At 43.0% G+C, this 27,057-nt stretch overlaps 1 protein-coding gene across 1 annotated transcript in view; it reads left to right on the forward strand.

The window, feature by feature from the left end:
• Positions 1-27,057, forward strand: part of LOC134463495 (class I histocompatibility antigen, F10 alpha chain-like) — a 64,303-nt gene that overhangs the window by 96 nt on the left and 37,150 nt on the right. The window contains exons 2-3 of the mRNA XM_063216690.1: positions 725-773; positions 4,999-5,323. Coding sequence (XP_063072760.1) covers positions 725-773; positions 4,999-5,323 — 374 coding nt within the window. The remainder of the gene's footprint in view (positions 1-724; positions 774-4,998; positions 5,324-27,057) is intronic.

Below are 27,057 nucleotides of genomic sequence, written 5' to 3' on the forward strand. Positions count from 1 at the left end.
TTTGATGCCTGTGAGTCGGCTAGAGCCTGAAAGGTTGAAATGTAGCCTACACACAGTCTACATATTAGGGTACAAAATATGCTCACAATCAACCTCTCTAATAGCCTACAATGTTGAGTTTAGAACTTTTAGTTATCATAAATCTGACAGCCAGCCAGCGCCACGTTTAGGTAGCAAAAAAACCCTGTGCCTTGATGAAGGCCCTGTAGCGGCTGAAACATGTTGGCAGTGGCAGTATTTTTAATTATTTAAGTTCTAACATGAACTAGACTTAATAATAAAGCGGTTTTATCTAAGAAGAGTGCCTTGGCGTCCTGCCTTTTTTAAATATATTTTCTACGTCTTGGCCAAAGAGCACCTTCAAACCACCACCAGTTTTACCACTTGAACGCCGCAGCCCTCCAGCCCTCTACCTTTTTGAATTAAATGATGTTTTCTTTTCAAAACAGTTTTATGTTGTGTTGTCAAAACAGTGACATGACCAACCAATTTGTATATGTATATGGGTGAACTTCATTGGCAAGCATGTGAAATTCATTGTTGATAGTAAGGGGGAAAACCTATACCGTTGTGATGACTATAGTTTCTGAAACTCCCCCATCACGGCCCAGACAAGAGGACCACAGTTGCGTCACTTTACATGGTTTATTTTAGGGGAAAATGGAAGTGGAAGAGTCCAGGAGCGTGTCTGTCTGTGTCTGTGTCAGTGTGTGTGTGTGTCCAGTTGCAGAGAAGCGTCACAGAAGCCGGTGGTGGAGGGTCCGGACGTCCGGGTGGGGGGGGGGGGGGGGTGGGGGGGATGGGTGGTGGTGGTGGTGGTGGTGGGGGGGGGGGGTGGAGACACACACAGAACAGGGCAAATTAACAGGGGCAGAAGCAGGCACGTGCACAGCATAGTTGCCCACGGTGCCCGAGCAACTGCCCTTTTGTCCACCTTGGCTGATATTGCCCTTCCAAGGGAGGGGAAAATAATAGCCTATACAATTATAATTTCATATTTCAATATCATTTGATTTCTTTATAATTCAGAATTTTGTTTGAAGTTTTGTACAATAAAGACTTCAGTCAGTCATACAAATTAATCAGACCCGTCGAGAATGGGCACGAGCGATGTGAGGTCTACGCAACAACTCAGGTGGGGAGGGAGAAGGCACGCGACAGGCGCTTGTGCGCCTATCACTGATTCTTGAGAAAGTGACTAAAACAGGTTGTAATCTTGAAAGAAAAAAACGAAGTGAATTACAAAATAATATGGTATATCCTCGTAGACAAAGGTCTTGGCTTTTCAGAAATGCACAATGCCAATCTCCCCATTTTCCATTTTTTTTCAGAAATCAGGTGTTTCTCCGATCATACCTTGTTTTTTGTCAACACCGTCAGACACAATTAAAAGCAATAAAAAGTGTATTGATTTGGTTGCATATGTATCTGGAGTTTTTAAGTGATTGTGTGTGTTTTTTGGTTCACACATATGCCTTTAAATGTTGAAAATTCACTTTCATTCTATTTTAATACTGCTTCGTGTGTTCTAATTTAAAAATATGTGCTGTCAGACAATGCTTACTTAATGGCTAAATAGATTAAACAATTTTTTGTAATTTCACAAATATTCGTGTAGGCTTAAATTTGCTATTACTTTGATAATTCAACAACTGCAAAGGAAAATTTTGTAAGCACATTCATTTAAAATGTCCAAAACTCCGTCTTACGGTGGTGACTTAAGAACTGACGGTGGTGACAGTAATCTGAAGGTGGTGAAAGTGACCTAATTATTACCTACATTTAGCAAAATAAATAGCCCTCTCAAGTCAATGACATCTAGCATAAACACTTTATTTTTGTGTGTGCACAGTATGTTTGTGCATGTGTTTTTTCTTAATTTGTTAGATACTCTAGGAAGTAGGCCTAGATTATTGAAAATGTGGCATATGTTGCAAGCATGCATGCGACCAGGGCAAAGACACAAAATATGTTGAAGATGTCGTGGGAGTAGAGCGACTGCCCTGGCGGCCTGAGGTGAGCTCGAAACATAGCAGACTACACAGTATTAAACTACATGATCACAATAATGTCTCAGCCGATGTCGAGTTTAGGACGTTTAGTGGTCCTAAATAATCTGACAGCCGGTGTGCCACGTTCAGATATTGGGAAAAACGACAGCCAGCTATCTTGCAGTCAACGTTTTACATGGCTCAGGTTGTTTACCCAACTAAGAAACATGCAGATGATGACATGTCGTTTTATCAAGCAAGAGAGAACTTAAGGGGTAGACTAGCTAAAGGAAGCACATCTCTGCAGAGTTGGCTGCGAAAAAGTGAACAGGTGCAGGTGAGGCAGAGCATCTTTTTCAGGATTGTAGAGGTTTGCTCTTGGTGAGACCGCTAGGAAAGTGCTTTTTCTTACGCTGATAGGCTATATTCTCCGACCCAAAGATACTGTTTCCACTGTCAATGTCCATGTAATTTAAATAAATCCACTCCACAACGTCTTAAAATGATAGCTGACGTTTACTGTTCTTCTCAAAATACTTGCCTACATGTGTATGAACAAACTAAAATATCTGTAATGAAAATAAAAGGTTATAAAGTCTGCGAGAAGCTCGGAGCTTCAGAGCAACAGATAAGAACTGGTCGCTCCCACGCCACAGTTCTTTGCGATCTGAAATGAAAGCCGGCTCGTCAATTCTTAAAGCGACAGTACACATTTTTAATATAGGCTACAAAAGGCCCAACAAATGACCTGCATTCTTATTGTTTTAGCTTTCCTATGTAATACTCATCATTTTAATGGAATATGCCTATTAATTAAATTTCACATTCAAATTAAATTATCTTTTTAACCATTTTTAAGCTATTTCTATTTATTATGACTTAAAGGGACACTGTGTGAGATTTTTAGTTGTTTATTTCCAGAATTCATGCTGCCCATTCACTAATGTTACCTTTTTCACGAATACTTACCAACACCATCAAATTCTAAGTATTCAATATGACTGGAAAAATTGCACTTTTCATACATGAAAAGCGGGATCTTCTCCATGGTCCGCCATTTTGAATTTCCAAAAATAGCCATTTTAAGCTGCAAAAATGACTGTACTTGGACCACACTAGAAAATATTTGTTTATTACTTGGTAAACTTTCATGTAAAGATCAAATTTGGCAATAGGCAGCCCCGTTTCAATGAGCAGCATAGTTGCAGTACCTTTTTTGACCATTTCCTGCACAGTGTCCCTTTACTACTACTACAGTGTCCCTACTTTGGCTGCTACAAGGATTATAAAGATGACAGTGGGTTAATTGATTAAGCATCCTCATATTTAGCCTATTCATTTTACTCATCATTTCATTTCATTTAAGATGAGGATGACTCAGAGCCACAGACCTCTGCACATAGGGCAGGTAGGCATAAGACTGATCATCTCTGTGACTGATACAGGTTTAAAAACTAGCAAGGCTTTTTCTCATAATTTCATTTAATTTAGGGGCAGCCACATACCACACATGACGAAATGTGGATCAGGAGACATTCAGGGCAGGTGGGCATAAGGCTGATCATCTCTGATATGATTAATAGGTAGGCCTATATGTTTAAAAACTAGCATGCTATATCATATGGTACGCATATTCAAGATACTATACAATAAAATAATATTAATAATTATGACAATAATATACTACTTCTACTACTACTACTAAAAATAATAATACCCATGGTGAAGTTTCCTAAAAAATCTGAAGGCCGCTCATTGTTGATGTTTTTTGAGGTTTGCCCTTTCTTCAGGTTAGAGCAACTGCCCTTTGAGATTCCTGTGCACGTCCCTGGGCAGAAGCACAGTTCAGGGCAATATCAAAATCGTTGTTGTATGGCAGAAGGCAAGTCAGATTTACCAGGCTATAGGATGGAGCAGGTGTCGAGGACAAAAGGCAGGTCGACTTTCAAGGACTGGAGATCCAACATGATCTCCAAAAATTCCGTGCTCCTGGACCTGAACACGGATGTTAAGGCCACAAAATCCGTGTCCAGGAGCACGGATTGTGCCAAAATTATGTGCTCCTGGACACAGAATTATTTTCCGTGATGGACACACAGAAGTGCTCTCTCTATACTCCCACAGCTTTATGTTTCCAGTCTTGTGTTTTCTCAGGATTTTTCTAATTTCAAATATTTTTTCTAAAAAAAAAAACATTTCTTACTGACAGGCTAGGGTTAGGGATTGTTTTGGTCTGGGAACAGCTAGTTTTCTTTCATTCATTATATGAATTTGATTGCCTAGCAACCAACTGGAAAAGGTATTTCTCAAAAATATGTCTTTAATGACAGGTTAAGGTTAGGGAATGTTTTGGTCAGGGCACAACTTAAATTGCTATAGCATTATTTTGTTTAGGATTAGCATTTGGTATGTATTTTCTAATGATGGAGTTAACATAATGGTAATAGCCTATAGAAAGCACTTCCGTGTGCCCATCACGGAAAACAATTCCGTGTCCAGGAGCACAGAAAACAATTCAGTGTCCAGGAGCACGGAATTTTGGCAAAATCCGTGCTCCTGGACACGGATTTCGTGTCCTTAACATCCGTGTCCAGGAGCACGAAATTTTTGGAGATCAGGCTGGGAGATCAGGCAGGGTTTCAGAGCAGGTCCGGGTTCGTCAACAGGAGTCAGAGTAGATTTGCCAGGGAACAGGAATCAGGAGTATGTTCGAAGACGGTCTGACGGAGAGGAACTGAAAACCAGAGCGTTAATTGCAGAGTGAATGTGGTGCAGCTGGCTAGCCAATGAGGAGGGAGAGTGAGAGCAGGTGTAGCAATTGAGCAGATTAGAGTGAGCACAGGTGTTGCAATTAAGCAGAGCAGAGTAAGCAGGAGGGATAATTGAAAGCAGTAAGTGCTGGTTAACTCGGGAGAGAGACCATGACATCCCCCTTGCAGACATTAGGGTTTTCTCCTTTCTGAAACGGGGATTGTCTCCTCTAAAATGAATGCATATGTAAGCAAAGTCTGTAAAAAGTGGAACAGGAGCAATTTATTATTTACTCTTCACCATTTACATATATTTTTCAGCGACCCATTCCCTTCAGTATTTCTACACGGCGTCATTAGGAATCCCAGGCCTGCCAGAGTACATCAGTGTGGGGGAAGTGGATGGAGAGATGATCAGCTATTATGACAGCAATGTAAGAAAACAGGTTCCTAAACAGTACTGGATGGCAAAGAATTTTACTGAAGAGTATTGGACTAGTGAAACTGACCTGGATATATTCCATGAGAGGGTCTTCAAAGTGAACATAAATATCTTAAAACAACGCTTTAATCAGACTGAAGGTGAGTGGTTGTGTGCACGTACACATGCACGCACACACACACACACACACACACACACACACACACACACACACACACACACACACATTATAGTAGTGTGACATGTTTGGGCACTCTTTGAACAGGGCTCTCAAGTTTTGAAGTTTGTTGGGAGTGAGATTGGGTGGGGGTGGGGGAGGGGGGGGCTGAACCTTCGGCCCAACGGTTGCCTGGTTACCACCAGACCTAATCTCACTTGTGAGACTGTGTGACAGTGTCTTTCAGATCAAAACGATTGTGTAGAAGGTAAGGCAGTATGGGTGTTCCCAGGCTAGCCCAACAGCCCATCGGCCGGTTATTACAACAACAATAACACATAAGTAGCACTAATAGGCCTAGTTATGACATTTGTTTCATCTAGTAAAGAAAACTAAAATATGTTGAATATTTTGTGTGTTATAATAATAATAATAATAATAATAATAATAATAATAATAATAATAATAATAATAATAATCATTTTATATATTGCCTTTCAAAACAACCAAGTTAGCTTGAGAAACCCAAAGGCCCATGCAAAAGATGGGTGCTGGCACTGACATTTCCTCATTAATTATTATATTTCCAGTGAAATACTGCACGACATACAGATATGTGGGTAGATGACGTGACGTGTAAATTTTGCTGTCGCAGGCTCTTAAAATTAAGTAAATTCATGCTTTCAAAATTGTCAATGCTTTAAATGATTAAACTAATGTCGTTGTTGTGAAAAAGTAATGTGTAATACATCCAGAGCTTAAATAAGTATACTTAATTTTGAGTCAAATGTCACATTTGTCCTATGGTGTGACTGAGGCAAGCCCGGTTCTCCATATTAAAACATTTTTAAATAAATAATCAAAGCTCAGTCATTTGTCTAAACAACCCTGGCATATTTTTCAAGGTGTCTATTTTAGCAAGTGGCAATGCTTAATTTTTTTCCTGTTTTTCTGAGACCGTATGGACTTATCAAACTTTGTCGCAGAAAATAATGTCCTGTGGTGTGACATCATTTTTTTGGTTAATTCTGTGTATAATTATCTATTGTTGAAGCTCCAGCGGTACATAAATTGTGACTTTAGACCCTTAAGAAGCCAATGGCAAGGGTGGATTTTAGATTTTTCTCTCAGAGTTCTTCAGTCAATCAATTATGTTTTGCTACCACAAGATGTATTAGTTTTGTAGTCCTTTGGTGTGACAGCCATAAAATACATTTTGACAATAGTGTATATTTTTCACATTTTTTTCTTATGTAGCTGTATGAAAATGCATCTTACTAAAGATGAAATTGTATTTCAGTTGACAACGACATGGCTTTAAATTAACTCAAAAGCTCAAAAGTCCTATGGTGTGATGGTAAAAGTCCTATGGTGTGATGGTAAAAGTCCTATGGTGTGACACTTTGGAGTATCACACCATAGGACAAACAGGTCACACCAATGGTATAGATATTTGAGAAATAGCTTTTAAAACAACTGGTAGTATTTTTTTTGTTTTGTTGTTTGACTAGATAAATATTGTGTATTCAAATTACTTATTCCTTTATTGGCCTTTGGAATTTATACTTTGATGCATTGTTCATGAATATTTGCTGTTGATTTTAGATACTGTCAAATGATATAAAATGTCATTAATGGTGCTTTGAAACCATAAAATATAACGGTAACAGTGAAGGAAAGATCAGTGAGAGAGTATATAGAGGAGTATAGATGAATAAAGTATGCTGTGGAGAGCTCAATATACAGCATAAATGTGCTGTCCAGCTTGAGATACTTGCCAAACAGGCACTGGCCACTACACACTACAGGTTCAATGGTGTGACAGTCATAGCATACCTACAAAAGTGTGATGGTCATGCCAAGGTCACCCTTCAGTGTGAGTCTTATGAGCTCTGCAGGTTACATGCAATGGCCGCATGGCTGTCATTAAGAGTTACGATAGGCTGATAATCGACGATTCAAAGACTTATAAGTGTAAAGTGTAGGTCCATATTGACTACAACATTATATTATGATCAAAAGACAAAATAATCATGTTGATATATTTGTTTCTGGCTCAGTTTTGCATTTCTGTCCTTTAGCGTGACATGAATGTCCTACGGTGTGACATGACCGACCACATGAGTAGGACGTTCCCAGAAGGTCCCCTGTATGGCCAGTGCTCGCATCACCCGAGGCCTGTGGCCGGTGATCCCAAAACCCTGCGTCCCAGAGGCATAGCGGTCACATCAAGCCGGTAGAACCGGACAAAGGTACAGGGGTTGGCTCGGCCAGCCGCTCTGCACACATGTGAAAAGGCAGCACTTTGAAGAGGACCCAAGACGTGGAGACCGCGTGCCTGCGCTGACTTGAGCAGGGGGAGAAAGCCCCTTATATTATATAAGCCAGCAAATGGCCTGAACCAGCCATTTGGATAGCCTCTGTTTGGATAAAGTAAGTCCCTTACATGGGTTAGTGAAGCACACAAATAGCTGCTCAGTCCTCCTAAAAGAGTGAGATCTGTCCATGTAAATGTGTAATGCGCACACAGGGCACAAGTTGTGCTGGCGCCGCTGCTCGGCAGATTGAAAAGGAGGAGCACAAAAGGCTTGAAGCTCTATGGGCTCACAACTGAAGGCGTTCTGAATTTTTGGCATGAACGCTGGGTTCATTTTCCGAACAACACGAGTGTTGTCATCTACAAATGGAGAGGATGCGTAAGGCCACCTCTTGGAGAGGATCGAAGGGGACCGTGCACAGAGCCTACAGTACCAGGGCGATGTCCCAGGGGGGCATCGTCTGCCTCGCCACTGTGCGTATGCACTTGGCTCCTTTCATGAATCGACACACCAGTGGGTGGCTACCCAGAATGTTGTTACCAAATCCCACATGGCACACTGAGATGGCGGCTAAGTAGACTTTAAGGTTAGAGAAGGCCTTGCCTTCATCCAATTCTTCCTGCAAGAATGCCAAGACCATGGGCACAGAGCATTGGAAAGCTAGAATGTCGGGTTGGGCACACCAAACTTTGCCCACTTGGTGTCGTACAAGGACTAGTGGAGACTGCCCACATTTTGTTCGTTTGGGGGGGATTCATGCGCTGTAAATGAAGAATGGCCCAACAATGAGTACAGTATGACTTCGGCGCATGGAGAAACTATAGGCCTACATTTCAGCCATTTATATTTTGAGAAATTACATTTTACCCATGACATGCATAGTAGTACATTGTCATTTATATTTTAAAAATGCAGTACAGTGAATCTTTTCTGTTTACAACACACTTCCATTCGTCCCTGATGAAGGGGTCTATGCAATGAAAAAATAAAATAAAACAAAAATAGGAGCACAGATAAGAATTTAGGAGTCCTGTGAAATTTCTTGACACCGTTTAATTATTAACGCAGAGACAAAAAGGGTTTTCCCCCTCACACATAGGCCTACACATTCTACATTGTGTGTGCGTTTGCGTTTGCGTGTGTGTGTGTGTGTGTGTGTGTGTGTGTGTGTGTGTGTGTGTGTGTGTGTAAAATGTAATTTCTCAAAATATAATTGGCTGAAATGTAGGCCTATGGTTTCTCCGTGGGGCAATGTCATACTGTACTTGTTTTGCCGTTTTTCATTTACGGCACATGAATTTCCTCGCCCAGGCTATATCAACACATCCTTGAGATGATGATGTGTATATGGATCTGAACACATACTCTTTGTATGACTTGTGTCGTATGAAGTTTTACTATGCACAAGGAGGGAAATTTCTGAAAGCCACAGACCGCTCTGTTGTTGACACCGCCTCTGAACAAATGCAGAGAGGTTGCCAATTTCAAATTCCCGGGGAAGACCATGACAGAGGACCTGTCCTGGGGCCCTCACATTGCCTCAGTAGATGGAAAGGATGGACAACAGCTCCAACAACTACTGGTGAACTTTTACAACTGCACCATCCCTATCAACATATGGGTTCCTGGTGTGGCACTCAAGCTCCTCCAAAGTAGACTAGCAGGCACTGCAGAGAAAATCAAGGGAACCCCTCACAGAGAGATCTGTACCGTCTACACACCATACACTCCCTACCCAAAGTGGAGAACATCCTGTGTGACTTCCATCATCATGTTACCTGCCTGTTAGCTGTTCCGAGAAAACACATTACTCCATAATATTTACACTGGGCAATTTATTGGGGCCCCGTACCTATATTGGGGTTGGGGAGCTGTTTATCTATTCATGGGAAGGTGGTGTGGGGGTGTATCCTTAAGCATCTCTTTTCCAACAGCCCTTAGAGAAATCAGTATGTTGGTACTGATGACATCTTAATGCGCTAGTACCTGTACATCAACACCAGTTTCCTCTTTTTCAAGATGACGAATCCGATTCTGAGGAAATAATGTGTATAGTTTTCTTGAATTACAATGTTTAGAGAATGAATGGCAAATGACAAGCGAGGGTAAATTAAGCAATCAAGTTTTAATACCAGCCATAATTGTAATGGAATGTCACGCCACTAGGTGGCTCGCTAGAATTAGGATACATATGCTGTACTCAGGTAGGGAAGTCTCAGAATAAAATACAGTTCTACATGGAGATCCACACTGGTGTTGCGGTCCACTTATTGCAATGTTATAATAGTCCACACAGCATTGTGCATGGTGTCAGAAGATGGTGATAAGTATCCGAAAGAGGAAAGAGTTGTCAGAGCGACGGAGGTGAGAGTAAGAGGAAAAGAAAAGCTTTTATCTCGTCCGTGAAAAGTGTGACTACACCAGTATTGAAGCAAGCTAGCTTACGGAGAAGCAAGCAAGTTGCTAACTCGTTTACTCGCTACGAGGGAAGGGAGGAACGAGGACAATGGATCAAATCTTTACGATTCCACCGCCGGGCAGTTTTAACTTCGACGAGCCAAACAGTTGGACTCAGTGGCTACGACGCTTCGAGCGATTCAGGCTAGCATCGGGGTTATCAGAGAAAGATGAAGAGTATCAGATCAACTCGCTGCTCTACATAATGGGTGAGAAAAGTGATGACGTTATGAACTCTGTACAGTGGGAGGATGATGACAAAAGGAAGAAATATGACGAAGTGACCAAAGCTTTAGGTGAGCATTTTATTGGCAAACATAATGTAATTTATGAGAGAGCCAGATTTAACAGCAGATATCAGCAACCTGGCGAAACCGTCGATAACTTTATCACGGATGTGTACAGACTCTCGGAGCACTGCAAATATGGCGTGCTGCGTGAAGAGATGATAAGAGACCGGATCGTAGTTGGGATTAGAGACGCCAAATTGTCCCAAAGACTACAGTTAGACTCAACGCTCACTTTAGAAAGCACGGTGACACAAGTAAAACAAACCGAAGAAGTGAAAAAACAACAGCCTTTGATCCGATGTGAAAAAACAGACATGAGGGAAGGCAATGTGGATGCTATAGTGGGGAGAAAACCCGCGAAACCTAAAGTGTGGAAGCAAACACAAAGCAACGCCACGCAGAAAGCAGAAACGTGCAAAAGATGCGGGCGCAGTCCTCAACATGCATGGAAACAATGTCCCGCGAGAGAAGCAGAGTGCAGAAAATGCAGAAAGAAAGGCCATTATGCTGCAGTCTGTAGGACAGGGCGAGTTGAGGCCATAGAAGAAATGTGTGACACAACTGCTGAATGTGCATTCTTGGGAGCAATAGAGACAGATCAGAAAGATATCTGGAAAGATGATATAGAAATGAATGGAGATCTGATCAACTTTAAGTTGGACACAGGGGCGGCCGTCACTGCAATACCAGACTCCATGTACTGCAAAGCCAGAGACGGTGATTTGCAGAAGGCACAGAGGAAGATCTGTGGCCCCAACAACCAGCCACTGACCGTGCTGGGCACATTCAGAGCCTCCCTGAAAAAGCGCAAAAAGAAAACAGAACAAGAAGTGTTTGTTGTTAAGGATTTAGTGATGCCACTACTAGGGCTTCCAGCCATACAGAGCTTACCTCTGTTGCAGCAGATAGCTGCAGTGCATGCACCAGATGACAAATTCAAACAGATGTTCCCAAAAGTATTCTCTGGTTTAGGGAAGCTGCAGGGTAGCTACAAGATAGAGTTAGCTGAGGGAGCGATGCCATACGCCTTGTCAGCTCCTAGGCGCGTAGCCCTGCCCCTAGTGGACAAAGTTAAAGCAGAACTCCAGAGAATGGAACACATGGGCGTGATAAGAAAAATCCAAGAACCAACAGAGTGGTGTGCAGGAATGGTGGTTGTCCCCAAGCCTAGTGGAAACATCCGGATCTGCGTTGACCTGACGAGGCTCAATGAGAGTGTGCGTCGGGAGAGGCACATACTCCCTGCCGTGGATGACACCCTGGCAAACCTAGATGGAGCCGTCGTCTTCTCAAAATTAGACGCCACAGCGGGGTTTTGGCAAATTCCCCTACATGAAGAATCAGAGCCCTTGACAACCTTCATTACGCCATTTGGGAGATATTGTTTCAGGAGACTCCCATTCGGGATATCTTCAGCGCCGGAACATTTTCAGCTCAGAATGTCCCAAATTGTTGCCGGCACACCAGGGACACTCTGCCATGCCGATGATATATTGGTGTTTGGCAAAGATCAGGCTGAGCATGACAACAGACTGTGCGAAGTCCTCAGGAAGCTACAGGATGCAGGTATGACCTTAAATGAAAAATGTGAGTTCAGTGTGAGGGAAGTGAAATTCCTAGGGCATAAAGTAAGCGCCAACGGGATCGAGGCTGACCCAAACAAAATAAAAGCCATTCTTAACATGCCCGAACCAGAGAACGTTGAAGGGGTGAGACGCTTCATGGGGATGGTGAACTACGTCTGCAAGTTTTCCCCTCACCTTCCCAATCTCACAAAGCCCCTCAGAGACCTGCTTCGTAACGACAGTGTGTGGACCTGGGACGCGCAGCAGAGGACAGCTTTCGAGGCTGTGAAGAAAGAGCTAAGCTCTCCAGCTGTTCTGGCACAATACAGCTCAAGAAGAGAAACACTGGTGTCAGCTGACGCATCATCATATGGCCTGGGAGGGGTGCTGATGCAGCGACAGCCAGGTGGAGAATTCAGACCAGTGGTGTACATATCCAGAAGCCTGACACCCACAGAGACTCGATACGCTCAAATCGAGAAAGAGGCTCTCGCCGTGACCTGGGCGTGTGAACGCCTGAGCGCCTATCTCCTGGGACTGGACTTCATGGTACGTACAGTTCACAAGCCTCTCATATCATTGTTAGGTAGCCGACCACTGGATGACTTGCCTCCACGCATACTCAGATTCAGACTGAGAATGATGAGATTCAGGTACAAGATCTTCCACGTACCAGGAAAACAGTTGGTAGTCGCAGACACGCTGTCAAGAGCGACACTCGGACCAGAGAGCAGCACCGAGAGCGACAGCCTGGAAAGAGAGTGTCAGGTCTACATCGACTACATTGTGGAACACTTACCTGCAACAAAAACAAAACTGGAGGAAATCAAAAACATACAGAACACAGATGCGACAATGAAACAACTCCGAGCATACACTGAAAAAGGGTGGCCTCTACACAGACAAGCAGTTCCAGAGAACCTGCTCCAGTATTGGCAGTACAGGACTGACATCCATGTGGCTAACGGCCTTCTCCTAAAGGGGGAAAGAATAGTCATCCCAGTGCGAATGCAAAAAGACATGCTAGAGAGAATCCACCATGGACACCAGGGCATGACAAAGTGCTTCGCCAGAGCACAACAGTCCATATGGTGGCCAGGCTTAACGAGGGAGATCAAAGAGATCGTGGGGAGATGCGAGGTATGTAGCCAGTACTCCAGCTATCGTACAGAGCCACTTCTCACAACCCCTTTACCTGCTAGGCCATGGCAAAGAGTGGCAGCTGACCTCTTCCAGTGGGGGAGGAGCCACTATCTAGTAGTCGTTGACTATTTCTCCAGATACATTGAAGTAGCCAACCTGCCAACGCTTACAACAGCGACCACAGTCGAGAGACTCAAAGTGATCTTCGCAAGGTTCGGCATCCCTGAGGTCCTAGTGACTGACAACGGGCCCCAGCTGGCCTCTGCAGAGTTTGCCGAATTTGCTCGCGAATTCGACTTTGAACATGTGACAAGCAGCCCCCGCTATCCGCAAAGTAATGGCGAAGCAGAGAGAGCTGTGAGAACAGTGAAACAGATACTGAGCAAAAACCAAGATCACCAAAGAGCTCTCCTGGCTTACAGAACAACTCCGCTAGCTCATGGAGCCTCACCAGCAGAGCTCCTGATGGGGAGAAGATTGCGATCGACAGTTCCAGTCCCTCCACAGACTCTCAAACCAAAGTGGCCAGACCTCCAAGCTTTTAGAAAGAAAGATGCAAGTTTGAAAGAGAATCAAAGGAAAGCGTATGGAGCGAGACACAGAGCAAGAGAGCTGCCCACACTCGAGCCAGGACAAAGAGTGTGGATCCGTTCAGCAAAGACCACCGGGACAGTCCAGTCATCATCAACGACTCCAAGGTCGTACAATGTGGAGACAGAGTCGGGGACCCTGAGAAGAAACCGAGCCCAGCTCACAGCTCTTCCAGAACCAGACCAGCCTGATCCAGAGCCAGAGCCAGAGCAGTCCAGCTCTGATGTGACTGTGACCAGATCGGGGCGAGTCTCCCGTCCACCTGAAAGACTGAACTGGTAACACTTAGTTTAGTGGCCTGCTGGGAACAGGGCAGAATAAACCCCTACAGCAGCGCCCGAAGGGTCAGGCAGTCTACCCTGAACTTCAAGGTAGAAAAAAAAAAGAGTTATGTTTTGAATATAAATGAAAAGAGAATGATATTCTGTTTTAGGAAAAGAGAAAGAAATGTTTTGTTTTGAAATAGAAGAAAGAAGAAAATGTAAGCTCACAGTAGAGACAGTGTAGCTTGTTATCATTAGCCATATTCCTTACTGTTGGAGTTAAATGATAAGTTAATGCAATTAATAGAATTAATGTGAAGGACTTAAAGGGTAACGTTTAGGTTAAATGTATAACTAAATATATACTGGATGTTGTCAGGAGAGGTGTTTTGAAACATATATGTGAAATTCACAGTCTATAACAAAGCCAAACTGCAATATTTGTATGAAAATGTATCATTTTACAGCTACTTCTGAAGTATTGGGCTCCTCACTGGCAGAGCCTTTATGACGTAGATAGAGGGAGTCCAACTAAAGTTCTGGCTCAGCTCTCGCTTGTGGATGTAGGCTTACCAACCATTTTGGTTCTAGTAGAGAGGCTGGGAAAAGTGGACAGTTATATTGTATGTGGGCTATTGAAAATGGTCTATTACTGTGTTTGTGCATTGTGTATTAAAAAAGACAGATCAGCGGGTCTATCGGTTTATCTAGAATATGAAACTGTTCTGGGTATCCGCGCTGTCTGTGACCATGCGTAATTTGCGATTATAAACAGGGGGGCGATATCTAGGCCTATCTCTCCTTTGCTTTCACATGAGAGATGCATTTCATAGGCAAATCTAAAATAGTCTCAAAGTAGACCATTACATAGGCTACTTAGAAATAGCGACTACTTTAATATTTGTTTCCCCCAAAAACGGCATTTGCCGTGGAGTATAACGACATGCCTGCCGCCTAAATGGACTTGCGCCCCCTGTCCATGGTGCTGAAACCGCGGCACTACTCCTTTGTGAAGCGCGTTACAGTTTCACGAGGGGGTTGGTTTACAGGCTACAAAAAGACCAAACTATATAATAGGCTATGGTTGAAGGCCCTACCCTTTGCCGACAATGATGAGAAATAACATGGTCACTCACTGTGAGTGGCATGGCGTCAAACGTTTCCTACTCGGTGCAAAACAATACTCATAGCACCCGAGAAAAATGCCATGTTGTAAAAATGGCATATAGCCTATATTCAATGTCAGTTCACTGCTCAGTAGGCCTATTACATGAAACTTCAATAAAGCTCATCCACATGCACGTCACAAAACAATAAACCAGGCGGCGGGACTTTCGATTATATTCCCTCCAAAAATGTCCGCATGTCACAAAAAACAGTTATTTGCATTGTCCGTAATTATACCAAACTAAAAAAGTATTCCCGTAGGCTAGAAGAAATCAAGTCTTCAGATGCTATAATCCTCGTTACAAAACTGAAACAAAAATGCCAGCACAATTACCTATTCCTACCTATTTTTGCATTGCGAGCTGTCCACGTGTGTGGTGCTAGGGGCGAAATGTGCACTGGCAGCACTCGTCGTTGAGTTTGGGAGATGTGGATGCATGTCTCCCGCTGCCCGTCAACGTCTAAAGACAATGTCTCGTGATAGTGGTGGGAAATGCAATGTCATCTCATAATCATCTCATATGCGATGTAGGCTCGAAGCGTGCATACGATTTCATCTTGGCCAGTCAGAGATGGCACCAGTTTTTTTAAATGGCTGCACCCTGTGCGCCGGGAAGGCTGTTTTCTTAAAACTAATACAGAAACCTGCTTCATCATTGGCGGGTATGCAGTGACTTAACTGTTTGCGCAAGAGCCTCCAGTATAAGCACCTGTTCGGCGTGATCGAGCACAGTCGCAACAGTTGCAACCTCGCGCATGCAACTCCATTAAAACGTGGACTTCGGTATGAGGTCTATTCTGAGCAATATGAACCAATCGAGTCGGCTTTGCTATTAAGCAAAATACTTCACTTATGTCTACTTTACTAAGAGGTATTTTGTGTAGGCCTAATATTTGGAGACATCACCTTTCCCTTTCTGCAAAGCGCTTTCGGGAAGCACGTCTCTCTCTCTCTCTCTCTCTCTCTCTCTCTCTCTCTCTCTCTCTCTCTCTCTCTCATACACATGCCAACTCGTCCAACTCTTCGCAAGACGACGGCTATGTTTAATGTCACATGGCTTGTCTTGTTGGATAGGCTACCAGGCAAACTTGCAAGCACCTTAAGTTTCGATTGTGCCGCTTGGAGAGGAGGCATTTAAATGTTACAATTTAGGCTATTAAAGTAGGCATCGCCTACACACGTTCCGATTTTTTTTAACTTTAACACGTTGTGCAAAATGAGTAATTTAAAGCGCACCGGTTACTAAACGAGGCCGGCTACTAAACGGGGCCGGTGTCTATTTTTCCGATTTTTCACAACACCCGGTTACAAAACGAGGCCGGCTACAAATCGAGGAAATTGGCCTACGGTAGCCTAATAACGGTCTGGCACACCCTCATGGCGCTGCTGCAGCGCATTGACATGGAGGAAACCTACAAAAAATATTATTATTTTAAATAATAAAATGGTTCAGACGGTATCTGGTGGATACTGCCACTGTTTAAGGCCATTTAACTTGTTGAAATTTAGCCTATAGGTCTGGAAAGGTGTTACAATATTATAATCTGGCCTATTCTCTGCGGTGCTTAGTATGTCTGTAGAACGCGGCGACTCCCTCTATCTACGTCGGATTCTAAATGTTTGTTTAAAAGAAGCCGCCGTTATTTTTGACAAAGTTTTCTGAAAATGTTGTTTATGCAATAATTCGGTATTTTGACATATATCACATCTACATTTATGTATTGAGGTTCTTAAAATGAGATTTAGTGGTGTTTAACCTGCAAGTTACACTTTAAGGGGATATGGTAAACAGCTAAAAGGGGGGGATGTAATGGAATGTCACGCCACTAGGTGGCTCGCTAGAATTAGGATACATATGCTGTACTCAGGTAGGGAAGTCTCAGAATAAAATGCAGTTCTACATGGAGATCCACACTGGTGTTGCGGTCCACTTATTGCAATGTTATAATAGTCCACACAGCATTGTGCAATAATACCAGCCATATTCATATCTATACTTCCATGCATTTCAGTGGAAATTTGCATCATACATTATTCCGAAATGGACTTTTGAGGGTTGCCTTCATCCAATTGCTGCCAATTATGATGTGGGTGATCCAAGCAAAGTGTCATTTTTTGCTGATTCTTTCCCTGCCCAGGAAAGGTAACACGTGAAAATAAATGTTAAGATTGATCATTTTGTTTATCAAAAGTATCTATAGATTTGTCCCATGTTAATTTAGTCAATTAACTTTTAAATTTCACTTCATGTCATCAGTTTTAGATTATATGCCTAATTCGCATATTCCCAAAGATAAGGCCTCATTTGCATATGTTAAATATTTAATTTCAGACTACATACAAAAAGTGTTTGTCTTAAAGGTACACTGTGCAGGAAATGCTCAAAAAAGCCACTGCAACTATGCTGCTCATTGAAACTGGGTTGCCTATTGCCATATTTGATGTTTTCATGAAAGTTTGCTAAGTAATAAACTAATATTTTCTAGTATGGCCCAAGTACAGTCATTTTTGCACCTAATTTCTGGAAATTCAAAATGGCGGACCATGGAGAAGATCCCCCTTTTCATGTATGAAAAGGGAACATTTTCCAGTCATAATGAATACTTTGAATTTAATGGTGGTGGTAAGTGTGAAAAGTGTTACGTTGCCGCTCCACTTCCACTAAGCTTCACCACCAAATGAGTCAGACGAGAACAAGGTTTTACAAGTGAATGATCTTGAGGATTTATTTACAATGCCGAGAAGTGCTCAAAATGCAAAACAAAAGACTTTCAAAAAGGAAAACAAAACGGGCCATCATAGGCATAACTAAATATAAATACAATAAACAGAACTGGAGGCAACCTCACGACAAGTTGCAGCAACAATGCTATAAATTCTCTAGAGCAAGTGCTCTTCAGCGTGCGGTTGTATCTCTCAACCAACCCGTTGGTCTGGGGGTGGTAGGGAGTGGTCCTAATACTCTTAATGCCTAGCAAACTGTACATCTGTTTGAGTGTTTTGGACAGAAAGGCTGTGCCTTGGTCAGTAAGCACTTCCTGCGGTAGGCCTACACGTGAAAACAACTGTAGTAGTGTGCGTGCAATGGCGCCTGCAGTGACTTTGCGCAAAGGGAACGCCTTGGGGTATCGCGTTGCATAGTCACATGCTACCAGTATGAATCTGTGGCCTGACCGTGTGCGTTCAAGTGGTCCTACAATGTCAACTCCTATGCGGTGGAATGGTGTGCCTATGATGGGTAGTGACATCAGTGGTGAGGGTTTGACCTTGTGGCTGCTTGCTAGCTGACATGTGGGACAACTCCTGCAGTGCTGCTGAACATCTACAACGAACATACATACAACCCTGGCCAGTGAAAACGTGCGGCTACTCTCTCAAGGGTCTTCAGGCTACCTAGATGTCCCGCCCACGGAATGTCATGACTCAATGCTAGCACTTTAGCTCTCCGACTCTTTGGTACCACAAGCTGCTCTACTCTGCCATCCTCTGGTTGGTGATAGAGCAGACCCCCCCTCACAAAATAAAACTCTCCAGTCAACTCTTTGGCAACACCAGTTTCAACTCCATCAATTTCAGTTACTTTCTTAAAAATATCTTTTAGTGTAACATCATCTTTTTGTAAAGTAGCAAAATCACTGGGTAACTCCCATAATCCAGCCCCCGGTAACTCTTGGCCCGCCCCCTCTAGTGGAATGTTTTGCACAGTTCCCAATAGTTTCTCTCTCAGCTTCTGCCTGCGGGTTTTCAGAACTTTGGGCTGCTTTGGGGGTTCAATGTCAGTGTTGCTGTATGGCATGTGGTCTAGGAGGTTTTTGTTCACAGCCTGTTCAGGGTTTTCCCCTTGACCACCCTTCGCTTGGGCTCTGGTCACCACCAGGCTAACCGGCTTCGAGGCCTTCACCAGTTCAGGAAGTATCAGCACATCCTGGCCCAACACCACAGGATGGCTTAACCCCTTCACTACCCCCACCGCAAGCCTATAGGTCTGACCTCCAACCTCCACACAGACCTCTGCAACAGGGTAAGTATGTTCATCGCTATTTACACAGCAAACCTTCAGTTTCCGTTCTCCCAAGGCCTCATGGGCCTCCACTAGATGGGGACAGTACCAGAGTTTGGGTGCTACCAGTATCCAGCAAAGCTACTGTAGACTGACCATTAACAACAACAGGGGTGGTCTGCACTTTCCCCAAGCATTCTACCTGCTCCCCCCCCAGGTCTAGGTATCCCAACCATACCTGTCCCCTTGGCTACTCTAACGGGCAATTTCTGGCTATGTGGCCTGTCTGGCCACAAAAATGGCATACAAAAGGGACTCTAGTAGGTGCATTTGTGGATGTTGCAGGTGGCTTAGCATGTGTGCTAGGTGTTGTGTATGTTCTAGGCTGTGCAGAAGGAGTAACAGTGTGAGTGTTGGTGTCTGTAGGCCTACTCTGCCCAGATGTACTAGGACCAACTCCACTACCCAACCCTCCAGGTTTACCTCCAGGTGGCGGTCGGTTGGTCCTCTGGAACCTGAAGTTCTTGGGTCCACGTCTGGCCGACAGGAACGCCTCCACCCACTCTGCAGCTTGCTGGCCTGTTGTTGGCTTGTGCTCCTTCACCCACACACGTACATCAGGGGCCAGGGAACAAAGATACTGCTCCAGCACTATGATTTCCCCGACGTCCTCCACCGTCTTCTCTGCTGGCTTGATCCATTTCTTGTAGAGGTCCTTCAGTCGATGGTAGAGCTCCCTGGGCGTCTCCCTTTGGACGATGTCTGGCTCCCGGAACCTCTCCTTGTAGATCTCTTCATTAATGTCGTATTTCATGAGGATGGCTGCCTTGACTTTGCTGTAGTCCATCGCTTCACCGACGTCCATTGCTACGTATGCAGCGCGTGCCCGGCCTGTCAGGTAAGGTATCAGGTACACCGCCCACTCTGTTCGTGGCCACCTATAGGCCGTTGCCAGTCTCTCAAAAGTGGTGAGATATTGTTCGATGTCATCACTTTCTTCTAACTTTGGAACAGCTGCTCTTGTCCAGGCTACTGGCGTTGTTACTGGTGGATCTGTTACTGGCCCGCGCGGTGCTGCTGGGGTGCGCTGGTCTGCTTGTCGGTCCTCTGGCACTGGTGGGTCTTCTGCTGGGTGCTGGGGTCCTTCAGCCTCGCCCTTCTGGTTCTCACCCTGCTCAGCCCGGCGCCGACCTCCATCACTGGCAGCCCTTCGCCCCTCCTCCAGGTCGTCTCGAAACTGGTTCATCTGGACCTGCACATTGCGCCACCGCTGCTCCTGCTTCATGGCTTCTTTCTGCTGGGTCTCGAATGACTTCTGGATGAGCTGGTAGAGGGCCTGCAGGTCTCGCATCTGTGGCTCCTCCGCCTGCAGGTTTGGCATCTGTAGGTCCTCCTCCGGAACGACCTCTTGCTTCCCTCCGGTGGCTCCTTCTTCACTCACATCAGCTGGCTGGTTCATCATGGTGGTTTGCCTCACAAGGCGCCGATACATGACCCAATGGTGGTGTGCTTTCTCCTATGCTCCACCAGGAGAGCGTTAGGATCCCACTTCTGACACCAAATGTGAAAAGTGTTACGTTGCCGCTCCACTTCCACTAAGCGTCACCACCAAATGAGTCAGACGAGAACGAGGTTTTAAAAGTGAATGATCATGAGGATTTATTTACAGTGCCGAGAAGTGCTCAAAATGCAAAACAAAAGACTTTCAAAAAGGAAAACAAAACGGGCCATCATAGGCATAACTAAAGATAAATACATTAAACAGAATTGGAGGCAACCTCACGACAAGTTGCAGCAACAATGCTATAAATTCACAGTTCAGAGTAACAGAGTTCTCACCTCTCTCAGAGCCAGTTCCAGACTGAAAAGAAACAAAACCAAACCCTCTAAATACCCCTCCAATTACTCTCTGATTGGCTAAGCTCAAAATAAACAAAGTGCAATGATTGGCTGAAACACAAAAGCTAGGAATTCAATAATTGACAGAGATAGGAGAAACGATTATTACATAATTGGCCAAATACCTGCTGAGCTTAGTCTACCAATGAGATTACAATTGGAAAAGATTGGGTGAGTCCATTACAACAGAGGCATAAACAAAACAAAAACAATATTCAAAGTGAATATTAAAAATGTAAACATTCCTGTCACCATTAAAATACATAACAAACATCCGTAAATATTTCTACTTACATTTCCCCTCCCCACAGTAAACATAAATCACATAAACATCACGTAAGACAAACACTCACCCCTACAGCGAGTAAACTTTCCCTAGTCCAAGGTGGAACTTAAAAACACAGCTCACCCGAGGTGCGCGCTTCCTACGGGGAATCCATGCCAGACGGACCAGGGAGAAATCAGTGTTGATGTGAGTAGCAACAAATGTGAGTTCGGCAGAAACTAATATTGCAAAGGGATGAAGAGTGAAGCAGAATCAGTAAGCCTCTTACTGTTCGCTAGGGTGTTAAGATTAAACTGCATTTAACGGTAAAACTGTGTTTGTGGTTTGTAGTGTGTGTTGCTATATTCAAACTCACCGAGCAGATGCTGCTGCCGGTTCAATGGGGAAACATGCAATTAGCTTGCCGGTGTGGCTATCAGTGTGGTGTATGCTGGGTAATGTAGTGTATGAGTGCAGGGGGACGCTACATGAAAAATAACAAACGACAGACATGCCATGGCAATTACACAGACGCAAACAAGAACCTAGCCGCTATGAACGGGCTTAAAAAGTGTCACTTTTTACAGTAAGTATTCATGAAAAAGGTAACATTAGTGAATGGGTAGCATGGATTCTGAAAGTAAACAACTAAAAATCTTACACAGTGTACCTTTAATGCAAGTCAGAAAATGTTACATTTTTATGATGCCTAAAAGTTTAAAATTTTAGCCTATCGGGGTCACGTGACTGCGGCGAAAGATGTGGTAGCTTTTTGTGAGGGCTCTGCAGTCACCTTCTAAATTTAACGTTTTACTACGTATCTAAGCTTTATTTCTGGATGAATTATCTCATTAAGTGAGCATAACCTACTAACGATGGCGACTTCATCGAGAAAGCCATCTTCTAAACCAACGCAGGACCAGATCCGTGCGGTTGACAGTGAGGAACTTTCTAAGCTAGTTAAGCTAGCAGTAGCAGATGCTATTAAGGAAGCTATTCCTAAATTCGTGGATGAAGTGGTCGCTCAACTTTCGGAGAAAACGCAAGCCATTGTGGCTGAACAAATGTCAGATATCCGAAATGAGATGTCATCCATTCGGGCGGACACCTCGACGTGCATGGAGCAAATTGAGACGAATAACAATCACTTGGCCGAGGTGGACAGTCGGCTCTCTACTTGAGTGGAAGAATTGATGGCGCTTTGCACTAAGATGGAGAAAAAGATTGCTGACTTGGAGGATCGTTCACGCAGAGACAACATAAGAATACATGGGATTCCCGAAAACCATGAAACAGCTAACCCTTTATCGTATTTGTCTAACGCTTTTCCGAAGTGGTTCCCAGGGCTGGGTTCAGTAGAAATAATGCGCGCACATCGAGTTGGTGCAGAAAAGGAGGATGCCAACCACAAGCCGATCCCACGCAACATTCTGCTGAAGCTGCTACGATTCACGGACCGGGATAAGATACTGGCTGCAGCGCCTAAAACATCGGTACAGTTGGAGGAGACGGCAATCCGGTTTTCCCCGGACTACAGCCAGCAGACCTTCGCTCGCAGACTGGCTTTCTCCGGCGTGTTCAATGCGCTACAGAAGAAGGGCTTCCATACAAAGTGATGAGAGGAACAGCGACCCACTTCTTTGAAACTCCACGGGAGGCGGAAGACTTCGTGACTCTTAATGGCTGAGTATTGCCGACATTGAAAGACTGATGTTGTCTTGCTACTGTCATCGACCCAAGGTTTTTCTCACTGTCCTTATTCTTTTTTCTACATCTGAAAATTGCTAGTTTAAATATGTTGTAATTTGGGAGTCTACAAATGTAGACTTTCTTAGTTTTGCTCAACTAATACTTTTGACCTACTAACTACAATGTGGTATGTCATTCTCTGAATAACGAGGGGGAATTGTGGGGGTTTGATGGAGGGTTGCTACTGTACTCAAGGATCACGGGTCCAATGCTTTGGGGTACACCAAGCTCGTTAGGAGCGGACGGGAAATGTTGTGTTATACTGCCCTCTAACGTTCTTTGGAGGGCTTTGGGGTCATGGCGACAGGGTTATTTGGGTGGGTATGGATCTCTTATATTATCTTATCTAGTTATTGAAACTGACTGTACTGAAATACTTTGTTTCACTATATTTTATTTTATACATCACTACACATTTTTAACATTATGGCAAAGCTCCATATAATAAGGAATGTAAATGGCCTTAATGGCCCTATTAAGCGTGCTGCTTGCTTGGATTACCTACATAGGCAATCAGTTGATGTTGCATTCATACAAGAATCACATTTAAGAACACAGGACACTAAACGCTTTGCAAATAAACACTATTATGTTGCATCCTCTGCATCTTTAAATCCAAAAACCAGAGGTTCATTAATAGTATTAAAACGCAGTCTATCATTGAATTTAATGGGAAAATATGGGAGTGAAGATGGTAGAATTTCATACATTAAAACGGTCATCTCAGGTCATAAATTTGCTTTTATTTCTGTTTATGTCCCATCTCAGTATGAATCAGATTTTTCCCTAATTTAGTTTCAGTTCTTGCACAACTGCAGGACTTTTCACTTATTGTAGGTGCAGACATGAATGCTTGTATTAATCTGGCTTTGGACAAGTCAGTTCAAAAATCAACCTTCTCTCAACTAAGTGCATCAAAAGATATTAAAAATGTCTTGACATCTCTCAGTTTGGTAGACATTTATCGCATTATTAATCCTCCTTCAAAACAGTTCACTTTCTATTCAGCTAGACACCAGACTCTTTCTAGAATAGATTATATATTAGCTTCCCAAACTTCCTTCTCTGAAATTCATAATGTAGCAATTATACCTTCTCCTTTATCAGATCACAGTATGGTTTCAGCTCATGTTACACTAAGGCATACTCCACCAAGAGCCTCACAATGGCGCTTCAATACATCCCTCCTCGAAAATGAGGAATTCTGTACTTTTCTTAGTAATTCATTTTCATTTCATTTATCCTTTATTTAGCCAGGATTGTCCCATTGAGACTAAAGTCTCTTCTGCCAGGGAGTCCTGGTCAAAATGGCAGCATACATATAGTTACAGACACAGACAAACACATAGACAAAAAAGAAAATAAATGTACAAAAAACACATTAAGAATAATAAGTTTACATAAAACGTATTTTGAGATAAAAAGTAGCCTATGTGCTGCATAGTAAGAAACAATGACACTCCTCTGTGTATACTGTATTAATTTCCCTTTAAAAGTCTCTAATGAGGGCAGAGAGTCCATACATATTATCTTCTGCAACTCATTCCATAGATATGGGGCATAAAAAGAAAAGCCTGTTTTCCCTAATTCCTTAAACACTTTTATAGAAATCAACACTGTCTCAGTAGAAGATCCTAGATTCTTATGGGATGCTATTAAAGGATCAATTAGATACTCAACTATTTATTTTTCCTCTTATCTAAAGAAAAGTAGGCTTCATAAAATACTGTAAGTGAATTAGAAGATGCTCTTATTCAACTTGAGTCAGAAAGGCAGCTCACACAATCTGACACCCTGTTGGGAAAAATATCCACAACAACGGAGCTGAAGTCTTTATTAAGACAGAGAGCTGAGTTTTTAATACATAGAACCAGAAGAAATTATTACTTTAATGGCTCAAGACCTAGCCATCTACTAGCCGTACGACTTAAGCAGAACGAGAAGTTCACTTCGATAATGACTATTAAGACACCCTCTGCTTCTTTAACTGAGCCTTGTGAAATCAATGCAGCTTTTAAAACATTCTACTCCAACCTCTATTCTTCTGAGGTAATCCTAAACACAGATTCTTGTGAAAACCAAGGACCTTGAACTTCCCACCATCACTGGACAAGACTCAGAAAAATTAGCTGCTCCAATCACATTAGAAGAGTTGAAAGAGGCCCTTTCCAGTATGAAAAAGGGCAAATCCCCAGGCTGGGACGGTATCCCTCCAGAGGTGTACTTGGTTTTTTGGGACATAGTTGGACCACCGTTGTTAAACATGATCAATACTGCTATTGACAAAGGGGCTTTTAATTCAAGTATCAACACTTCAATAATCACATTACTTCTTAAACCAAACAAGGACCCTTCTGAATGCGGTAACTACAGACCCTTATCTCTTTTAAATGGAGATGTGAAATTATATGCCAAGGTTCTCGCCTTACGGCTTGATGGTTTTTTGACAAAGTTAATACATAATGATCAGACTGGATTCATCAAGGGCAGATTAGCATCTGATAATGTACGCCGGCTTCTCCACATCATCCATGCCATTAATGAGAACCATTTACCATGTTCAGTCCTGTCGCTCGATGCCGAGAAAGCGTTTGACAGATTAGAAAAAGATTATTTATGGGTTACTCGCGACAAATTTGGATTAGGTACAAACTTAATCAAATTGATCAAGGTCTTGTACGCAAACCCCTCTGCCATGGCTTATACTAACAATACTTTCTCTTCACAATTTCCCATATCAAGGGGCACCCGCCAGGGTTGCCCCCTTTCTCCTTTACTTTTCGCTCTCTCTCTTGAACCACTGGCTCAAAAAATCAGGCAACACCCATCTGTTGTTCCCATACATCTCTATCAATAATTCTGAACACCTTATATCTCTATTTGCTGATGATATTCTTCTCTATGTTGGTGACACAGGCACTTCTCTTCCACACATATTATCTATGTTTGATACATTTAGTTCATTATCTGGATATAAAATAAACTGGAGTAAATCATCACTGATGCATCTAAATTCAATTAGATCAGTGACGCCTTTGCCTTCTAATATCCCTGTGGTTGGTCAATTTAAATACCTTGGAATAGATATTTCACCTTCCATTTTTCACATAGCATCTCATAATTTTCAAAACACACTTAACCAAATTGTAAAGGGTATAGAACATTGGTCAAAGCTTCCAAACTCCCTCCAAGCCAGAACATCAATAGTTAAAATGGATATTCTGCCCCGTGTCAATTTTTACTCCTCAACGATCCCCCTTCCACCCCCAAAAGGTTACTGGGATAAGTTTACAGTCTCTGATATCTGAATTCATATGGAATGGGAAGAGGCCCCGACTGAAGTTTAAAACTCTGCAGAGAGATAAGATGCAGGGAGGATTGGGTCTACCGAATTTCAAAATGTATTTCTGGTCTTTTGTTCTTAGACCTTTGTATGTATGGTTAAATTCTAGTGTGTCTGTTTCTTGGAAATCAATCGAGGAAAATATCTCCCAACCATACAGGCTCCAAGACCTGATATTCTCTAATATACCACCTAAGGCAGCTAGAACACAGGTCCTATAATGTCCTATCAACTCAGGACTTGCAATACTGTAATGAATCATACTAAGGTGGACTTAAAGTGGCATAATCATTCCCCTATATTTAATAATTGTTCCCTCCTTGTTGGGAAAAAGCCCATTTCTTTTTCATTGTGGAGGGATAAGGGAGTTCACACTTTTAACAATTTGTTTAATGTTGACGGTTTGCGTGCCTTGTGATATCCATTCACCATAGTGATATACAAGCTCAATATGACCTCCCGGGGACATAATTTCTCTTTTATTTACAACTGAGATCTGCCATGAAGGCATATGGCGTTCCTTGGGGTGTTCCCTTGCTAACTCATCCACTAAATAAGTTACTTGCCCGCCAAAGTCATACACATGGGTTGGTTTCTAAACTTTACAAATTTATTTCTGATCCCTGTTTATCATTGCCAGTGGAAAGTGTATGGGATAGGGACCTC

This window comes from Engraulis encrasicolus, chromosome 14, assembly GCF_034702125.1.
Source record: "Engraulis encrasicolus isolate BLACKSEA-1 chromosome 14, IST_EnEncr_1.0, whole genome shotgun sequence".
Taxonomy (NCBI): Eukaryota; Metazoa; Chordata; class Actinopteri; order Clupeiformes; family Engraulidae; genus Engraulis; species Engraulis encrasicolus.